Consider the following 20,584-nt stretch of genomic DNA (forward strand, 5'->3'; position numbering starts at 1 on the left):
AAATCATCACATTCGGGGTGGAGGGTTTGGGTATGCTGCAGTACCAGAACTTTCTGGGTCAAAATGGGGTAGATGATCCCTTAACATAACCTTCTCCTCTCTCTGCCAGAAGTAATGAAGAAAGAAAAAGAAGAGATGAAGTTGAAAGTTTGTTTACCACCAATTGAAAGAGACCTTTGGGTCAGAACTGAATTGAGAGCTGAGTATCAACGAAACTCAAACAGAAAACCAACCATTTCGTTTCAAACGTATCATACATTAACTAAAAATATCTGCTTTATGAAGAAGTCAGATCTAAGAGCAGCAATCTTGTTAAGTGCTTTTACCAATTTATTCCTGGTTGGTGCAAATTTAGACCTATTTTCATTAGGAGAGCTGCGTTTGGACAATGAACACAGCAATCGGTTTCTTCCAACTCTCTGGTGTGGTTTATTGTAGTGTTGGTTTTGTGCAATATTCGAGATTCATGTCACTCAATTCTGCTAGCTCTGTGTTCATTGCAAGTTACGCCCCCTAGATGTCAATTCGTGAATCATCAGAATTCAGCAATGTTGTGGGATTACGATACTTCCTGTGCTTAGACGAAACAGACTACTCAATCAACTATTACCAGGGTAGTCAAATTTTGATGTTTTCCTGAACCAACATGGATATTGTGAGACAAAGGGTTACATTATCTGGTGCACATTATCGCAGAGTTCAATTACCCGAGAGCCGCTGGCTATCTGATAACAACGTGACCTCCTTGGGGCGAGATTGATTGCTTCGTTAGCACAACTTATCAAACAACCTTTTTAATTAGTCGCTAGTGGTGGCTGTATAACAATAAGGTGATTTTGTGGCCGTGATCATTCTTACATTGTTCACGGCAGGAATTCATAAAACGATATTGTTTGTCTGTAGGTATGTACTGAATTATCTTATCACAATAATTCTAAATAGGTTCAGTAGACGTTACAGTACTGGTCAGAATTTCAATTGCTTGCCTCTTGCAACCAGCAACCTTACTTTCTAAAATAACGTCATCTAAAGCGTGTTTTTCATGAGCCACACAGCATCCTTAGTTCAATTTTGCTGGCAAACTGTTGAATACTCTTAAGATTATGTGCAAGAGCGTTCAGGGTGATGGAAGTGGGCGTGGAACAAGGGTGAAGAAAGTTCATCACATTGCAGAGAGCGTGCAAAAACATTTACTGCACCTCCGCACAGATCAATCTTGCATTGTTTCAAGATTTCTTACGTTACTTTTGATGCAAGTTCTCGATCTAAAATTACCATGAGTGATCTCTTGTGTCAATCTTTTAGAAAGTAGTGCCATTGAAGATGTGTCGTTAAACCCCAAGATGAGTAATGCGTTGCTTTGTCTCCTTCAAACAAAGGACTCAACGGCACAGTGCGTTTTGTGTTGACATAAACAACTGGATGAAATGACACACCATTTTAATTCCAATTCTTGCCTCAGAGAGATCTATAACTGTAATGTCAAACATCAAGCTGATCTTTAAAACACAAGACTATCACTGACACAAGACAAAAAAATCAGGGTCGCAGTGTTTACAGCAAGAAATAAAATATGAATCAGGCTCTTCGACATGTAGTTCACCATATTGTCTCAATGGGCATGCCTGTGGTTTCACTGAGGACAGGGTCAGTTCAGATTAAGATGTGTCATGCCATATCATTCCCTGTTTGATCTTATCATAGGATCTTGACACTTATACCAGTTCCAATAATTGCGAGAATAATTAGGCCAAGATCAATATGTCCGTCCTTGTTGATATTGGTGGTCAAAGTTTGATTCTTAACCCTTAAGCCTTCCTCTGCATGTCAATGGCCCTATAAACACGTATGCTATCTTAAAGCGAACTGGAACCGCCAAGCCAGTTCGTATGATCTCGTTTTCATTTCCCGCGTATCGGGTGATCAGAGCGAGGCATGAATGAAACATGGCGCCTAGCTGTCAATCATTCAGTGACGTCACTACTATGGAATTTACTACGAAAATTCATGAATGAAAGATCGCATGACTCACGTGATTCTCACATGATTCTCAATAATAACAAATTGAACTGCGCATGCTCGGGCACTGGGGGCGGAGCTACAAATCTGAACTCGACTTTCTCGGGCGGTGAAAGTCGAAAAGTTGAATAAATCGCTCGGCGGTTCCAGTTCGCTTTAACGTTAAACCCAGCCCTTGAATTCTTGGTACATAAATCAGTGTGTCCAGTGTTAAGCTAATATTGATATAGTGTAAAGCTATCATAATATTTGCCCCCATTACCTTGTGAGCCCTCACAGGTCAACGCGATCCTGTCGATATCTGGCGCAGTTTGTGTGGTGATCAGTCTTGAAACTTTAGGTTAAAGGGAACTGGAACCGCCGAGCGATTTATTCAACTTTTCGACTTTCACCGCCCGAGAAAGTCAAACTTCCAACTTCCTATTCGAGTTCAGATTTGTAGCTCCGCCCCCAGTGCCCGAGCATGCGCAGTTCAATTTGTTATTTTTGAGAATCATGTGAGAATCATGTGAGAATCACGTGAGTCATGCGATCTTTCATTCATGAGTTTTCGTAGTAAATTCCATAGTAGTGACGTCACTCAATGATTGACAGCTAGGCGCCATGTTTCATTCATGCCTCGTTCTGATCACCCGATACGCGGGAAATGAAAACGAGGTCATACGAACTGGCTTGACAGTTTCAGTTCCCTTTAACATTATCAGTTGTCACCTTTTGGTGTAGTGAGTGGAATCTTTGTAAAATGAAAATGTGTAGCAAACCCATGAAAAAGATCCCTCAACTGTGCCGTGCTCTAGTTTCACTCTGGGCCGATTTAGAATCCTTCATGAGGCCAATGTTGCCTGTTGCCTGTCCCTTCAGGTGAAGCTGTCATAACCTTTCCTTTCCATCAGATGCATTGGTGACTTGATCTCATTACAGCGCGCGGGGAATCACCTATAACCTTTTATCAGCCACAGGCGATGGTCATTTTTCGTGAATTATGATTGTTTGCGTTGATTAGGCGCAATTCGAATCAGCCATCTTACCGTGAGCGAATCATTGAACAGATTCCTTGGTGAGGAGACCTGGGGCGCAAAGTAGATGAAATTGGGGTCTGGGGAAATACATATGTGTCAGTGGGTTCTTTGAGTCGGATGTAGGGGCGATCATGATGCACTATTTTTTGTCATATGCTAGGTTTATTGATGGGGAATGGTCTTGGAACGGGCGCCTCCTTTCCCAACCTTAGTAAAGGATCCTAGATGAGAGGCTGATGGGTGTTTTGAAGGGGACAAAAAGGCCTCAAATGGCAGTCCTCTGGTAGTATTGACCAGCTGATGAGAGCACCAGATTTCATGACAAAAATGCACAAACATCCCTCAAATGACCGAGTCCATAATAATGGATGGCACGCTGAAAAAAACCATGTCTTACATTGCTGTCATTGCGTATCATCTGTCTTCACATCACATACCAGATATCGGAAATGAGTGTCAGACATCGGAAATGATAACAGCTGATCACAGTGTAACAGCCTTGATCGGAAAAAATGTGTACGCACATGACCTTTTGGACTTGCTGAGAAATCAGATGGCAGGGGCTGCTCTGAGCTTGTATTTTGGTTAAGGAGTTTGGTAGGGCTCTAGACGGTAAATATTGCGTGCACCAGTAAAAGAGCCAAAGGGTGATGCTGACAGTGTCGCATCCCTTCTATCGGTCAGTAATGTGACATCAGGACCAAAAACACCTTATTTATTAGCCAGTCGCTAAAAATCTTCACATCGGCAGATCTGATTCGGCTAGAATAAATCAGAGTAGGGCTGACAGGCACAGCAGACAGAAGCTTAGTGATCAGACATCTGGGTATGATCTTGAGGGAAATAATCTCAAGTTTTTATGTCCGCTGGGCAAATGATGATACATGCATGTTGTGGTGCTGAGACTCACTCACAGATTGACTGGGACAAGGCAGACCTGATTCAGTGCTCATAGCTTGAACTGTACCAAGTCAGTCTGTCTGGCCAGGTGATTCCTTGACAGATGAGACCGTTGAAAGAGTTAACAGCATGATCTATGCCATAATATGCTTCATTAGGGAGTAATTACCATATAGTAATGCCGTGGGCCAATCGGGATTGCTCTGGTTGTTCTGTAGGTATTGCCAGTATTCGAACAAACCTCAATCGCAACCTAGCGTTGTTTTGAATGTAAAATACACAGTGCCTCAATGTGGCCCCAACAGATTTGATTCTTGATTGAGTGGCTCAGTTTGGTTGCACATCCCGTGTTGGTTTTGGGGAACGGAGCCATGGCCATAGAAAGTTTTCATCAAGTCTTGCTGACCAAACACATTAGGTTTAGTTTCGGCCAACATTTTACACATTTGAGCAGACTTGGAAAATGACTTGTTACAGTGTGTGCTTCCTTTCAGTGAAGACATAAGCCACATGGATGGTCGTAATTATAATGAGGTGTTGACAGGCTGAATCAAAGGATAGCCTTGGTTTCCATTTACCTTTTTACAACAGGGTATTTTGAGAAGACGTTTTGAAAGTGGGGAAATCGTTTTTTACTTTTCATTGGATATCAAAGGCATTGATTATGTATCGTTGAAAATACAGGTCTTTTTGATGTTTTCCTTTATGTTGGTTAGAAGAAATGGACAAGCGAGGTCAAGCAAACTTTCCATCAGTTTAGAAATACTGATCTAATGAATTTACAGAGTGTTGCACTCTGGTGTAGAAGGGGGGAGGTAAGTGATTGGTGAAAGTACTCAGGTACTCCCAGATTGCGTCATTGGTCAAAATGAGCAAAAACTGCGAACCAAAATAGCATTCTGTCTCACCATCTGTGCAGGATTACTGAACCATAGACCTGAGTGGTAACAACATGCAAAACACAGTCATCAAAAAAGATATCATTCTGCATTGGGCATCCCTTTAAGCGATCCACAGACTTTGCACCGACCACAAACACCTCAACTCTGACCTCTGGGTAATCTGATTATGATGGGCTGGTGGATGCCTCTCCCCACAGGGCTGTTAGAAGCTGGAGAGGGAAGTAGTGCCCTGAATAAGTGATGGGAGTGATTGGCCCAGCCCTGGGGATAGGTTAGAATCAAATAGGTTAGAATGGGTCTCAGCAGGTTGACTAGGTACAAACATATACTGGTCTTGGTATCATGCCACTCTTTTTGATGGTCTCTGCCAACTTTTATCAGGGTATGAGCACGATTTCAATTCGACTCAGCAGAGCTACCCTGGCAGTGTGGCCTCTTGTTAATGCGACGACCAGTTTCCTTATGAAAGTAGTGCTGCACGTCACGTCTACTCTGAAACCATACATAATCAACATCAGCCATTACAAATGCTTCCTAGCCTCCACAAAGATTGTCGCTAATCACAGCTGAACTCTGATATTTCATTCACTTTATGCCTTGTGGCGATCTGAGCAGAACGACAATAACAAAATTGGAGACTTTGCGAAAAATCTAACATTACGTGTTGGCCACGTTGTCTAACAGTACGTGTCGCCTAGTCTCACGTTGTGGTAGGATTGTTAAATTAGCCCAACGTAACGTAACGCAATCGTCTTAACTGAATTAGGCACTTGCTTCCAAAGCCCAAGGTTTACATATTCGTCTGTGCCATTGAAAGGGATTGTCATCGTTCTCAGAAAAAAGGTTGATAGCGCTTCAGTTGGCAGAATCAGATGCATGAATCGCCACGTTGTGACAGTGTGGATACCAATTTTTCAGATTTCCTAGAAAGCGATCTTGTCACCTTTGCTTTCACCCAATAGCAACCTTATTTCTCTTTACTGGTAGTTTCACCTTTCCAAAGTCTTATTTGCCTCATCAATCCTACATGTACCTCATTGGTCATGCAGTCAAATACAGTGGAACCTCTGTTAGCGGACACCTCTCTATTAAGGACAACCTCTCTATTAAGGACAACCTCTCTATTAAGGACACTAGTTTTGGTCCCAAATTGGTTGTTTCCATTCAATTTGACCTCTCTTATCAGGACACCTCTCTATTAAGGACAGCACTTTTCAGTCCCGAGGGTGTCCTTAATAGAGAGGTTCTACTGTAACTCGAAAACAACTTTTCAAGCGATAAGTACGTTTCAGGGCTGTTAATCTAGAATCAAAGGTGCCTGCTGTGGTATCGATAACTCCCTTAAATAATCTTTTATCTGTTTGCCGAGATATCAGTTTCTGAATGTCGATGTGACAAATACACTCGAAACATTTGTATACAATTCATTGATTGACACCCACACTCTGTCTGGATTCACCCCAACTTGAGCTAAAGTCTGCTTGGTGAGAAAATGCCACCTAGATCTTCAGTGAGAATAATTGGTATCGAAATCCAAGTGACTTACAGGGCACAGAACCTTCAACCCCTAGTAACCCGAACCAATCTAGCTGATGACCAAGGCATCCAACAAATCCATGGAGTGCAACGAAGCAGTGGGTCAGTTGAGCAATGATGTCAAATCATTCGTTGGGCGCACCATCGTTCGTCTTCTTGGCCTTTCATAAGTCAGTTCAGATAGAGTGTTCCAATCCATCTCATGTTGAAGCACTTGCTCTGTGACAGAATGAAGACATCTCCCATCGTCATACTTTCATTGATTATGATATCGATTACAAATTGGTTTTCGATATACTTGACTATAATTAACTCCTCCTTTCATTCAGAAACTGAAATATTTACACCTCGTTATTTTCATGATTCAGAGGTCGTTGGCCCTATAGTTCAATGCAATACATGTTAATAAAGCTAAAATATTACCAGCGGCAAGGATGGATTATGAGAATGATCAGCAGAGCCATCCTGGCCATGAGGCCTCTAGTCTACAAGATCTTAGCCCAACTGGCAACTTGTTGTGCACAGCCCTAACCACAGTCACACCTGTGTAAGTGATGAGTTAATCTAAGACTAAACCATCCCTTCATCTTTCCTGGCTACAGAGCCAGTTACCACGGTTACAACGTCATTGTCATTTTCCCAACTTTCCTACAACGGCGCTGGGTGCTATGTGAATCTTATCAAGTTAACAATGGGAAGGAAAAGTGTATCTGGTGATGGCGATTCCATTTATAGGGTTATCGTTGTTGTTGTTGTTTTTTGTGCTTCTTTGTCGCGCTCTGATGGTTGTATGAATACGATTATTGGAGAATTCTGCGACCCTGATAATCTCCAACCGGCAATATAAGATTCCGATAACTGTGCGTCTTGGGTCTTTTTCTCAAGTGTGAGGAAAAGTTTTGGTACAATGCCAGCTAGCATCATCGACCCTTTTAGAGCATAAGGTATTGAAGAAAAGCTTCGGACAACTGTTTTGAACACATGGTTCTCACAATCTGATTCCAGGATCTCGCTCACTCCGCCCTTCAGCAGTGAATGACCTGACAGTTCAAATGGAAAATACTGAGCGTATTGGCAAGGAATTAGGTCCTGAGCCATCCTGAGGCTCTTGTACTCCCTGGAGACATAGCCAGGGTCTTGATAAGATACGGAAACCTTGGTGGTCAAGATGGTTCTGAGCCAACTCCGATATTTACTCATTCGAGGACCTGCCCAGGAATTTCTAAATCCACACCATGTCTCTCCCTCTCTTAGCAGTATTTGAATAACGACTCCATCGGGGTTAGACACCATTTTAGCCAACTCTACTGGGCCACGTACAACAGCATCGTGGCAATCCACTTTGGTTGCTCATGCCATTAGACGTCAGCAGAATTTAAAACCCAATCCGACCGGAGTAATATTTAAAGTGCGGTGAAATGGCTCGTTTGAAGTTTTGTGGTTTTAATGTACTTTTAGTCGTTTATATGGACTTTTGAAGATATTTTCTGTCTTTCGCAATTGACAACAGGTATCTTTATGAGAAGCTTTACAAGAAATGTACGAGTAGTGTTTCACTGTTCCATGTTACTATGACAATGAGGGAAACTAGCATAACTTGTACTATTAGGGTAACGAGAGATCATCAGCTGCTCGAATATGGAGCCGACCTAATGTTATCACTAATTGCAGCCATCCTTCTCCTTATGTCTGTTTCTTTTTGCAAGTTGACGCAAGGACTGCAAACGGCTTTGAACTTTTCATCACCTGTGTCTCAGATCAAAAAAATCTGTCAGTTCTGACAAAATGCCGTATCTCTCTTTCCAGGCTTTCTCAGACGTTACGATCGCTGTTGAAGACTTTATAGCTGCCTCACCCCAGGAGCTCACCGTACAGCGTGGCCAGCAGGTTGAAATAATCGACTCTGGGTCACGCGACTCTATCGAATGGTGCCTTGTGCGGACGTTCTCTGCTGACGGAGGTCAATGTGAGGGTTTGGTCCCAATGGCCGCTCTGAAACATGTGCCAAATCTCCGTGTGTCGGGGAGTCGAGCGAGTATTGAGAATGACTCCGGTAAGTAGGCATTTCTAAAAATAGGTGTCCTGTAAAAAAAAATTTGATTTGTCTCATGCCGGAATTTCATTGGTGTGAAAATGCGAATACAAAAGTGTCAATACAGTCAACCTACCATCGAATCTTATTGACTGCAGGCATCGTCGCGTATTCTGACAAAATTCACCCAAAGTTAGGCTATAGAAGCTACTTGTAGATGTCTAATCTCACTGTTCCTTCAGAAATTACTCTTTTACAAGATATTACATGACCAAATTCGATTGTGGCAGAGCCAGTGGCATGATTGACAAGTAATCAAATCATATTCATGTCTTGTAGCGATGTCCATCCAAGAAGGACAGATTTCCATCGCCATTTGTTGGGAAAATTGCGGGGAAATTCAATTTGTGATGCCAAAAACGTAAAAGGCTAGCTCATTCATTTGTGGTGGGGCTCACACTGCAGTTAATAATCCCCTGCAAATGAGAAATTTTCATTGCAGTGGCCTTGTTTATCGCACATCACTGTTATAAAAGTCCCTAGAATATGTTACTCTGCAAGAGAGCAACAAAGGACCCCCGGCAGTGTTATGGTGAAAGTGTCAGCCTGTGTGGGGCCATTCCCAACCTTGGTCTACCTGCTGTGAAATTCACCTCATTATTATTCTGACGATCATTTGATCTGAATTCATAAATACCATAATTCTTTGAACTTATTGATGTGGGTGCCATGCCTCCAACATAGAGCACAGAATTGTTTGGCATTTATAGTAGTTTTGCTACGGGCTGAGAATGTCTTGAATTTTTCGGGATTATTTCAAAATGTTACTTTTATCTTTGAGGGTTGTGGTGACATTTGTACACCGATATCATCTGAGGTTGCGTATGTTTTTGGTCTTACAACTAGCAAAGAGCATGACTGTACAGGAATTTGATGAAGCTTGGCTTTTGGGTTGTTTGTGCTGCACAGTAATTGCTTGTATCATCAGAAATCATAGTAGTTGATGTTCTAGGCCAAATGGAGAAGATGTATAACAGCGTAGGTTTTCTTCTGCCATATCAAGTTTTGGGGAAATTTCTTCATACTTCATGTTTCACTGTAACCTTCCAAACCAGTGCAGAGCACTAGTTACTCCATCTGTGTTTAGATAGAGGAACTAATCTCATTTGGATCATAGTTTTGCATTGAAGACTAAGGTGGACTGTGAGCCAGCCTGTGTTGTACTCCTGAAATATTTGGAGAAGTTATGTTTAGCCATCAAAATATCCAGACCAGGATTCATTGCAACTGAGCACGACAGAGGTGAAGTTCAGCATTGATGAAACACTTTGCCAGGGGGTGTCTGAATGGACCTATACTCCAACCACACCAAGTTCCAAATACCTGCATCCCTCTCCCTCTATGCTGAATATGGTCATCTTGTGAAATTTGCTTTGCCATCACCAAACAACTTACCAGCTAGCTGGTGGTATGTTTCTAAACATCTTAAAAAGTGCTAAAATCAAAGGCAATTTCATGGTCAACTTGTTACTCCAGTATCCAGCCCCTAACTGCCAAGAAAGGCATCATCCCATTATGTCTAATGACTCCTGTCAGAATTTCAAGATGGGTTTTTCCGGGCTGTCAGCTCGGATTTATGATCAGTGGATGGGATTTGGAATAAGCTCCTTGGAATGAATGGTCTGTGACCTGTGGGCCCATTGGCCAAGTCAAGGGCAGCAAAAGATATGAGTATCTTCAATATTGATTTTGAGGGCTGGGAATTGGGTGTGATGGTGGCGGTCCAGTCAATTGATTGGCCTTTTCTAAAAATGGCAAATTTCATAACTTTCAATCCAATAACTTGTGTTTGATATTCAATATGTTTGATTCGTTCGCTTTCAATGTGTTAATCTGATATTGACCGGGGACTTAACTCTTAAAGGGACTTTGTCCTTGGGCACTGGATCAAATATGATTTCAGTAGAGTGTTGGGCCAGACTTTTTAGAATACTGTTATGTGTTCTGTTCTATTCTAAAATTGATTCATATCATAAAAATTTGAATACGTCATGGTCTAGACTGCCCAATTAACCATTGCCCCTTTAACTGTGACCATCTTCCACACAGATTTATCTGTTAGAAGTCAAAATCCAATTTGATGGTACAAAGCACTTGTGCTGAGATGAAAAATTAAAATCCAATATCAGTATCAGAATATTAGATCGAATTTGCCCCGATGCCCGTCAACGTGAGTCCTGGTTGTTAAACAGTACCGCACAGCCACCGGCGACCTCAAACCCAGTGCTTGTAATTAAACATCTGGGGTGACATCAGTGGTTGCCACGGCAACAATATACTGTCACTTAAATGGAGGAAGGCCGTTCCCATCCCAGGGAGAGGTAGAGAAGGTGGACTGTGGAAATTTGTCGCGATTAGGAGCGTTAGTCTGTGCGCCAAGATTCCTTCACGGAGGATAACCCCGTCGCAACCCTGGGTCTCAATTTAAGCTCCGTGACCTCCCCGTCCAGTAATTCCATAGGTACGTACTAACCGTCCAATAATCCCAGGAAATGTCAATCTCAATGTCGTCGAGAATTGTCAGAATTTCACAATATTGGTCTCTGCGTGTCTGTGTGTCATCGACTTTGTGTATGTTGTGCATTTCGAGTATTTGGCGAGACTTTGCTGTTATCCATCTGATATGACTCTTCGTACATTTGTGTTTGATATAAAAGCATGACTTGTTAAAACGCTTCCGACTGATCAATGCAGATCCTTGTTGTCTGTTTCGAGTTCATTTCTCCTCGATAACGAGCCATACTCAATGAGACTGACGGCATGTGCTTTTGATATGGCGGCTCAGCGCCTCACAGCCGATGGCCAGGTCTACTCGAGCGACCATTATTGGGCCGGGAGGGCGGTGTCCACCTGTTGTCTGATGTTCTCTATATCATGAGCCAAACAATCGGTGTCTGGTGAAAAATCATCTATGCTGCGATTATCATCCAAAAATAGCTTTTTGAATTTTAAAACAGCATAAACTTTGTCAAGCTGACCGTTTTGAATTGGTATGTGCACCGTCTTGTCTGATACTGTATCCATGTTTTAGTGTAACCCTTATATGAATTCAGCCTCATTTGAAAGTCTGGCAAATGAATCATGATTGGTTTGTCTCTTTGAGTAGAGGGATCATACAATTTCATTATCAGTTTACTGAAATTTGTGTCAACTTGAGGTTGCTCAGATTCGTGTTGGTGTAATTCAATCAGCTTTGTACGTTGAGAAGAAAGGTACAAATCAAAAGAATTGTAATTGGATTAGCCAACGTGGTTGAATGTTCTTGAACAATGCTTCTTTGAGCGCATTGAACCAGGGCCTCAATCAGAAAATAGCTTTGTCAACAAACAAAAAGAAACAAAATTCCATACATGTAATTGTAGTATCCTTTGTTTGATACCAAGTTACAAGTAAGATATAGGAATGAAAATGTCAAATGTCAGCAGAAGTTCAAGGGAAGTTTCCTGATTTTGTTGTGCTTCCATGCAAAAACATCTTTCCTGCTACGAAACTGCGATATTGCCTAGTGAAAAATTCTTCATGCAATGAAACTCCAATAGTGGCAGTGACTACCGATTGGAAACTATAGCAACATGCCCGTACTTGTCAGTTATTGCATCTGGCTGCGTGTAATCCGGCGCAAAATGAAATCTACATACCAACCATTGGCAGATATTGTCATCCAGCAGCGAGGTAAATCATATCAAGTAGCCTATGTCAGGCAATGCTGTGCATGGCATTGTCGATTACTGGTCAGCATTAAATGTAGCGTGCTGAGAGACAAGGATACAACATAGCTATTGTCACCAGAATGAGGTAAAAAAAGCTGTGTGGCTGAGGCCATCTGACGAGCAATGGCTATTATGTTGTGGATTTCCTGTAGTTCTACCATTATTCCCCATGACAAAAGCGTATTTGATATCATGTCTGATTATATGACTCGTTGTATGTAAGGGCAGGAATAAAAGGTCAGGAAAAAACATCATATGATGGTACAGTGTGCGGCATAATCTCACAAGACGTAACCCTTTTCACCATGAACTTGAAGTGTTCGTGTTATTCAGATTCATTTTTTTGAGGGAAGTATATATTACGTATCACCTAAAAAGAGCGCGTTATCTGCTTGCATTAAAGGTGACACTTGAGCCGACAGATTGTCCTCTTATCATCCACCTGGGAGTATACCCATGGAATGACGAGCGCACATCTTCAGTGTCACAAAGCTACTCTGTAATCCAGGCATCTCTCGATATGTCTGATTCACGCGGAAGAAATTATGCTTAATCAATGCTTCTGCTCTGGTATCATTAAGTAAGCATTGAGGAAAAAAAAACACACCAGTAACACGCACTGCAATAGCAAAGTCATGGAGCTGTGCAACAAAGATTCTGCCATCTTCCAAAGGATCTTCCATCAGCCTGGAAAAGGTGTCTCCTCATAAATACTTAGTCAGCTCTCTCTCATGTCGTATTATCCTCTGCTGACTACAACAGCACAAAGAATCCACGATATTGATTTTCATGATCTGGGGCTGGTATGGCTGTCTCCAACTCCTCCAATCAAACGATTCAGTGACAGCCGAGCTCGTTTAATAAATCATGCATAACCAGGATGATGGTGATCAGTTGGGGTAGTGGCCATTACAGATACGATGATGACATTACCATTGCGTTGATTGTGCCAGAGATTGTGTGGGGCAGGAAGCCTGTTGACTCTAGTGTAAGTATGATCTTGTGGTTGGCCGCATGAAGAATTCAACCATCCTCCAGTGCCTTCCACCCGGTGTTGGTATCTGGAAATGGTTGGTCTTTAAGTCGATCTGCCATTGGTTGGGATTGTGTGTGGGCAGGAAGCCTGTTGACTCTAGAGAAGCGAGTTCCTGTGATGTTCCGTCATCCACAGATGCAGTCGCAGAACAAAGGGCATCTGCAGGGTAGTAGAAGGTGATGTGAAGGCCAATCTTTACTGAGTTATCTGGGTCCGGAAGTCTCAAGTGCCTTCTACTCCAGTGTTGATATCTTGAAATGGTTGGTCTTTAAGTCTGCTGTTGACTGTTGCTGGGGGGTTTGGTTGAGCGGTCCTTGTTGCTTCAAGCAAGGTATTTTGGTAAGCTCTTGCCTGTTGCCAGCCAGATTTATGGCTACAAATGGGATCCTTATAATTGAAACTACGGCTTCTGGCCACGATTCAATGGGAGAAGGAAGCTGCAGGGTTTGAAGGCGGTCTATTGACTCAAGGTAGGGTCTAGGGGATCTTGTGGTTTCGCAACGGAAATTGTTTTGCAAAGGCTGGCTATATTGGTCTGTGGTCTGACTGCCTGGAGATCTGATAAGCAAACTACTGTGGCTAAGACAGAGAATCTAAGTGGAAAACCCACTAAAAGTTTCGGACTAAGAGGTGCCTTGAATCAGGAAAAGGCCAAAGATGCACTTTTGTCTGGTGAGTACCTTTGGGAAAACGGTTATCTCAGCTGAAGTTTGCGATGATGAATACCTGTTGCAAGAGTCCTTCAGCCTTTGCTGTTGATGAGGCTGAAAGCTCTTTTACTTCCTGCAACAAAGGTTGTGAGGGATCGGGAAAGCCTGTTTTGACTGGTTGTGGCCAAGAATGCTTGTGGTCCAAAGGAGATGAGCATCTTTGAGCACAAGCCTGGTCCCTTTTTGCGGCCAGTTCATTTGGGGCGTACACTGCAATGGGACCAAGCCAAACTTCACATGCTCATCTTCTCCCGAGCTCTTTATGATGGGGTTCCACTGCACTCGGACCAAGTTGAAGAGTACTCAGAAGCTAGTGCTGTTTGGGGCGTGTCCTTGTAACTGGTAAAGTGGTCATCTTCACTGAAGTTGTGGTGAAAAGCTGTCTCGGGGGCCGGCTTGTGCTATTAATGAAAGGTGCTGAATCACTGGGGTTTACCGTGGTGGATATTCGAAAGGAGTGGTGACCTTCCTGGTATCTGTGTGGGTATCAGGGGATGAGGTGCACCTATGAAAACATTACATCCTTTGCTAGTGCTTGTTTTCTACATGCTAGTGCTTGTTTTCTACATGCTATTGCTTGTTTTCTACATGCTAGTGCTTGTTTTCTACATGCTAGTGCTTGTTTTCTACATGCTAGTGCTTGTTTTCTACATGCTAGTGCTTGTTTTCTACATGCTAGTGCTTGTTTTCTACATGCTAGTGCTTGTTTTCTACATGCTAGTGCTTGTTTTCTACATGCTAGTGCTTGTTTTCTACATGCTAGTGCTTGTTTTCTACAGAGGTTATTCGAGTATTGTGGCTGGATTTAAAACTGAGTTAAAGATAGCTTTTCACAAAAACATTTTGAAATGCTATAAATTTGTGTGAAGATCTTTGAAAGTTGTGGCTAAAGGGCAATCAGTGCACATTGGATGGGTTTACCTGTGTATGCGTACAAGGGTACAGTGCTTACATGCCAGAAGAAAAGTCCATTGATTACAATCTTTTGTCACACCGAGTATGTCAGTACCATCATTGGTACGTTTGTGTATTGGGTATACACTGGCTGCTTTAAAAAGTGTGTTTGTCTACCCTAAAGAACAAAGAATGTGACCATTGGACTTTCATCTTGTCTGTAGAGCATTGTATGCATGTGACAAGCTTGTCCGCAGTGTTTACTGCTGTGACCAGCTCAGTGTTTGGATGGCGTTTGGGGCGGGGGGGGGGGGGGGTACCCAACTAACCAAGCCTCCTTTCACTGCTCTGAATCATACTGTGATGCAAGAGAGATCCTCAAGAGATACTACACAGAATCGTTGTGAAGCCAGATAAGAAGTCCTCATAGTGAAGTGGTTAATGTTGTTCCTCAGATGAATTCGTACCGTCGTCCTGTAATACATATGAGCAAAAAATAAAAAAACTACAGTGCAATTTTTCAACGCTGAGAAAAATCTGTAGCAGATAGAAGATGGATGGATTGAATTTTTATCCGATTAGATATTGGTGCCTGGTATTCTATGCTTGATTCAACTCACCTGGCAAAATGGAATGGTTTTTACCACCTTTTCTTCTGCTGTGCATACGGTCAGTTTATTTGTGGGAAAGCTTTTTATGAGGTATGTTGGCCGTCTCTCATAGGCCTAGGCTCACAGGTCACCCCCTAAGCTACCTAACTATACCCGGAGGTGCCGTTTTGACCATTTCACATGACCCCCCTCACATCTCCAGTCCCTTCATCACTCTGTTCACAATTTGAGATTTTCTCCCCCTTTCTCTAGTCAAGAGTCAACTTCAGCAAGTTCGGTTCACCCTAACCACTTCATAGTTCTAGGCCTATGCTGGGACACCCCTATTCAAAATGCCAAATGGACTGTTCTCATGGTGGGAATGCAGAACTCGTCCATTTGGATGTTTTGGATTATTTCTTCAAATGTTTTGGATACAACTTGAAATTTTCTTTGGATTATCAACTTTTGGATTTATTTTCTTATTCTGTGTCTCATAACATTGGAATATGCCGCGGGGCAGTTCTTTTAAGGATATTTTCTCCCGGAAGAAATATCGGGAAAAGAACAGAGCACAGTCGATGAAAACACGTAAGGTTTTGATAATAGGCCTAGCTCATCATATTGTGGCCATTTTAACTCTTTCGATCCCAGGGTTTTTTGTGTGATGCGACTCCCAGATATCGGGCGATTTACCCTAAATTACTGGGTTTCAAAAAACCAAGAAGCAAAGACCAGCTCATCACACCCCAGGATGCTTGGTACCACTGGAAGTGGAAAGGTTGAAACCTTGGCTTCAAGATGATTTATAGAAAGTCATTATTTTAAACGAAGCCTGTCTTTGATAAAATATTGGAGGGTTTTTAATGCTGTTTTTTTTCTTGCACCTCTGCTAAATATTTTAGTGACGCCTCGTTTCCATGGTTTTCTGACATCAATATGTTAATGGTGACATGTATAGGGCAAAACTGACAGAAGTGTGATTAAAGGGATACTGAATTTCCATGATCGTCTTTGGAACTCTTGATATTTTGCTCAAAATGCCTGCGCAGAAGTTCTGTGTAATCATGTTGTTTCCAAAGGTTATGAGGTGAGTATTTTCTTAACTGATTTGTTTTGGAATGGAATAGATAAATTGTGTGTATGTTCTCATCAGAGGTACAGCATGTGGCGTCAGTTCTCAATCAGTATAAGAATGCAGTACGCGTATATTCATCAGGGGATAACGCTTTATACTTCTGATGAGATGCAACCAGCAATGCCAGCAACCTGCATCCACAATGAGGAGTCCAGACTTCTGGTCTTTTGTATTCTTTATTGTTCTTTTATAGCAACCTTTGGGAGCAAGAGGACAAAGAGAGATGATGAGATAGTCAGAAAAAGCTGTCAGAATTCAGAACATGTAGGGTACAATCGCTCCTTGAGAATAGCGGGTATTACTGGGTCTCCAGTCCATCATCCTACAGCATGCTTTCATATCGCTGCTAAAATACAGTCAGCTGCCCAATAACTTTAGTGGGTGTAGTTCGTAAGGCTCCATTGCCTGCTATGGGAGGATAGGGATCTTTTGCAGCTAAACCAGCGTCTAGGGCCAATAATGACTATGACTGCACGTCCAGTGACTTCATTTTCCTTGTCCACAAGATTTTTCATTTCAAGACAAACTTCTTGGTCAAGTATGTCAAATCTTGCATTATACATGTATCTCCCTCACGGATAAGAATCAGAGGATGTATTATATGAAATATTGATGGGTTTGTTAGCTGACCTACTCCATAACATATTTTTGGGGTCAATCAATATTAACTATTGGTGACTTCAGAGGGCTTTACTTGGTCAGAGATGAATATTGTTGAGTAAAATATTGAATTGAAAATAGACACAGTAGGCTACAAGGGCTATTAGGGACACTAGTTTTGGTCCCAAAGTGGTGGTTTCAGTTCAATTTTGACCTTTCTGATCAGGACACCTCTCTATTAAGGACAGCACTTGTCATTCCCGAGGGTGTCCTTAGTAGAGAGGTTCTACTGTGCCTTCTATATAGATGAACAGGTGTGTAAATAAGTGACAGGTCGAACATGTGTGTTTACTATCAGGTTTTGAGTGATTTTGGAGGAAAATTTAAGAATCCTTTTGCTGACCCTGGGATTTCTAAAATGACAAAGTTTGACATGTTTCAATAGCGCATTTATAATGTGTTGAAGATCAAGAACACCTGTGTCTGTTAGTTTTGTACTGAAGAGCTGAAAATACGACTTAAAACTCTCATGCCCATATGGCTTGATCAAGAATTTTCCACAGCCGAACACATGTCAACATGTGGTTATAGAGATTCAATAAATAACTCTGTTTGAATACGATGAGTTTTGGCAGGAGAAATATTTGAACTTCAGACATTTGTGAGACTTCTGTTTTTTTGAGCTAATGGGTAGTACATGTTATAGATTCGTTTGTGCAAGTTGGCTGTGAGGTTTTAGCTTGTGTTTTGGTGGCCGCAGGGGTTTACAACAGAAAAGACCTGAGCTGTTTCTAAAGGACTTATTTTGAAGGGCTTCAGTGATTAGCTTTAGAGGTATAGATTAATCCATACTCGATGCTACTGATAAAATGGGAGATAGAACAAACATATTAGAATAAAAAACTGCCCACTCCTTGTTAAGCTACCAATCCATTGCTATAGTCCCTTCATCAGAGGGTTAACCTAAATAAAGCTGAAGTACATACAGGCTCATCACCCACTATCATGGCAAAGTTAAAACCACCTGGTGAAGAATTCCAAACATGTTTAAAAAGGCAACAATTTCGGAGCTCACCAGATCCCAAGACATCAGCGTTTTTTAATCGGCTCTCAACTCGCTGAACAAAATGGGTATAAAAGCATCTTGCTGATGTGGTGATTTGTCATTCCACCGAAACGCCCCCGTGTTGCATCGGCTGTGGATTTGCACTCTGTTGTTGTTATGGTTTCGACGTTTTGAATTCATTTCTCTTTAACCCCCCAGTGGTCAAGTTAACATGCTAGCCTGTGCACCTTTGTACCATTTTACCGTTCGCTGTGTCAGGATGATTTGTTGATGCCAAGACTGTGATAGCAGCACATTGCTCAGTGAAACTAACTTGCATGTAAGAGTTATAAACAGTATTCTCTGAAATAGTTTACTTTTGACAACTGTACTTTCGAGTTGGTAGAAACTGTACTGCACAGAATGACCTTTCTTCTGCACAACACTACTTCCTAAAACCATGTCTGCTGCAGCGAAAGTCATTCGTTTCTTCCAAAGTGTAGTTTGATGAAGTGAATATTTGTACAAGACAGACACAATTAGACTGTTTTCCGGTTAAAAACGATTTTATCTGATGTTTTTCAACCACGTACGTCAGCCCCCACCTGGCAGCCACTGCATATCTCTCAAACCCCAGAGGTAAAAACCTGACCGGTGAAGTATTCGGGGATATATCGGTTGAAGTAACCTAGCATATGGTAGGAAAGCTCTGTGACGACTCTCTGAAGATAAAGGGCATACCCGAGTACGCACTTGAAACGTTGATGAGGGGAGTTCGAGTATGGCTTGGGAAGCACACTTAAAACTTTGATCGGGAGCCAGACTTGAAACTTTCTTATCACCACTGAAGAATTTCTTTCACTGTAAAGAATATTTGTCTTAATCTTCTGGCTAATGGTGATATTCCAAGTTGTGCCCAGATTTCTTTATTGTGTGTGTATCTTCGGTTTCAGGTCATGTCTCTGGATTGAATACTCAAAAATCTGCCAAGTGATTTCCTTCATCATCTGCATTCACCCTCGTGCAGTTGTCCATCTAACTACAGTTTCTAGCCCAGGGATCATTTCGCCCCCATGACTTCAACTCCAGCAAAAAGTCACCCCAACTTTCATGTATTTGTAAACTGTTTACTCATGGACATTCTCCTTGTATCTTTCCAGAATCTAATAACCCAGATAGCTCCTACAATTTGCCAAATAACACATCAGGGACAACCTCCTCCCCGGGCAATAAACGACGGAGCAGTTTTAGGTAGGTGATGCTGAGGTCATGATCTCAGTATGCACGACTTGCAGATGACGTCATGACGTACAGATACATTGTAAGGGTGTGTGACTGCACTAAGTGAAAGCAAGTGGATCTGGGGTCCAAACCCTTGCGGAACTTTATTTTTCTTGACAGTTTTATTTAATAGGAAATGGGCTGCATGAGAATGAAGGAAATTTCAAAAATGCCCCTAATGAACATCATGAATGTCACAGACCCTCTTTGTCTTCAATTACCTGAATGATGTAGCGCTTGTAACCCATGATAGGTCGAGAAGCTTGTCTGAGTAATCCTCCTCCAAGGCCAGATGAAAGTTTTTGTTCCTATGGTTAAGCGGCAAATTGGGTTTGTTGGTCTAGTGACCCTGTTTTTAGCGGATGGTTCAGATGCTGACCAGGTTAGACAAAAATGAATTCCTTACCAATCTTCGACTCATATGGGTGAATGTGCTTTTGGGACGACATTTGAATTTTGAATCTGCTGTTCCAGGAAATGGTTGACCACCCCTGTACGGAAGTTAAGTCAAAGTCGCATTGATAAAGCTGCTATAGAAAAGTCTTTAGAAATGCCCAAGCAAACGAAACAAGACAAGTCCAAGCCTGCAGGGAGTGTGTTTAGTCAATGGAAGACTGTTCCAAAGGTAGGGGCACAGTATTTTTTGTTGGAGAGCCGTAATCTTTCCATTAGATTGTCCTAATAATAGATCATTTTTGTACCAAAGATGCTACTATTGTATTTTCCACATATTTCATGATGGTATCTCTGTTCTTGTGTTAATTGGTAGACCTTGGCATTATTTGAAAAGTGCATCATACTGGCAAGTTTTTTTTACGGCAACAAGTCGCCAAACATGAATACCTGGATGGACAGTGTTGCCAAATGCACCATGATTTCTCTCCCCGACAACTTGTATACTGGTAGAGTATGTCTGTTTAATGCTGATATACAATGAGTAATGAGAAACCTTACAATTTCAATATCACTGGAATCATTTGCTTGACATTTTGATATTTTGTGTTTCCATCACCAACTTTGAACACATCTTCAAAGTCATCACTGCCAAAAAATGCTGAGGTCTACCAAATTCCTATTATCGATTTTATATCATGGTCGTTCGTTTGATAATT

At 41.9% G+C, this 20,584-nt stretch overlaps 1 protein-coding gene across 8 annotated transcripts in view; it reads left to right on the forward strand.

The window, feature by feature from the left end:
- The window catches only part of LOC135499323 (triple functional domain protein-like), a 145,868-nt gene that overhangs the window by 67,367 nt on the left and 57,917 nt on the right, over window positions 1-20,584 (forward strand). For all 8 annotated transcript variants that reach the window (XM_064790067.1, XM_064790068.1, XM_064790065.1 and 5 more), the window contains 3 exons: window positions 8,183-8,429; window positions 19,352-19,442; window positions 19,947-20,097. In XM_064790067.1, coding sequence (XP_064646137.1) covers window positions 8,183-8,429; window positions 19,352-19,442; window positions 19,947-20,097 — 489 coding nt within the window. The remainder of the gene's footprint in view (window positions 1-8,182; window positions 8,430-19,351; window positions 19,443-19,946; window positions 20,098-20,584) is intronic.

The sequence above is a fragment of the Lineus longissimus genome, chromosome 15, assembly GCF_910592395.1.
Source record: "Lineus longissimus chromosome 15, tnLinLong1.2, whole genome shotgun sequence".
Classification (NCBI taxonomy): Eukaryota; Metazoa; Nemertea; class Pilidiophora; order Heteronemertea; family Lineidae; genus Lineus; species Lineus longissimus.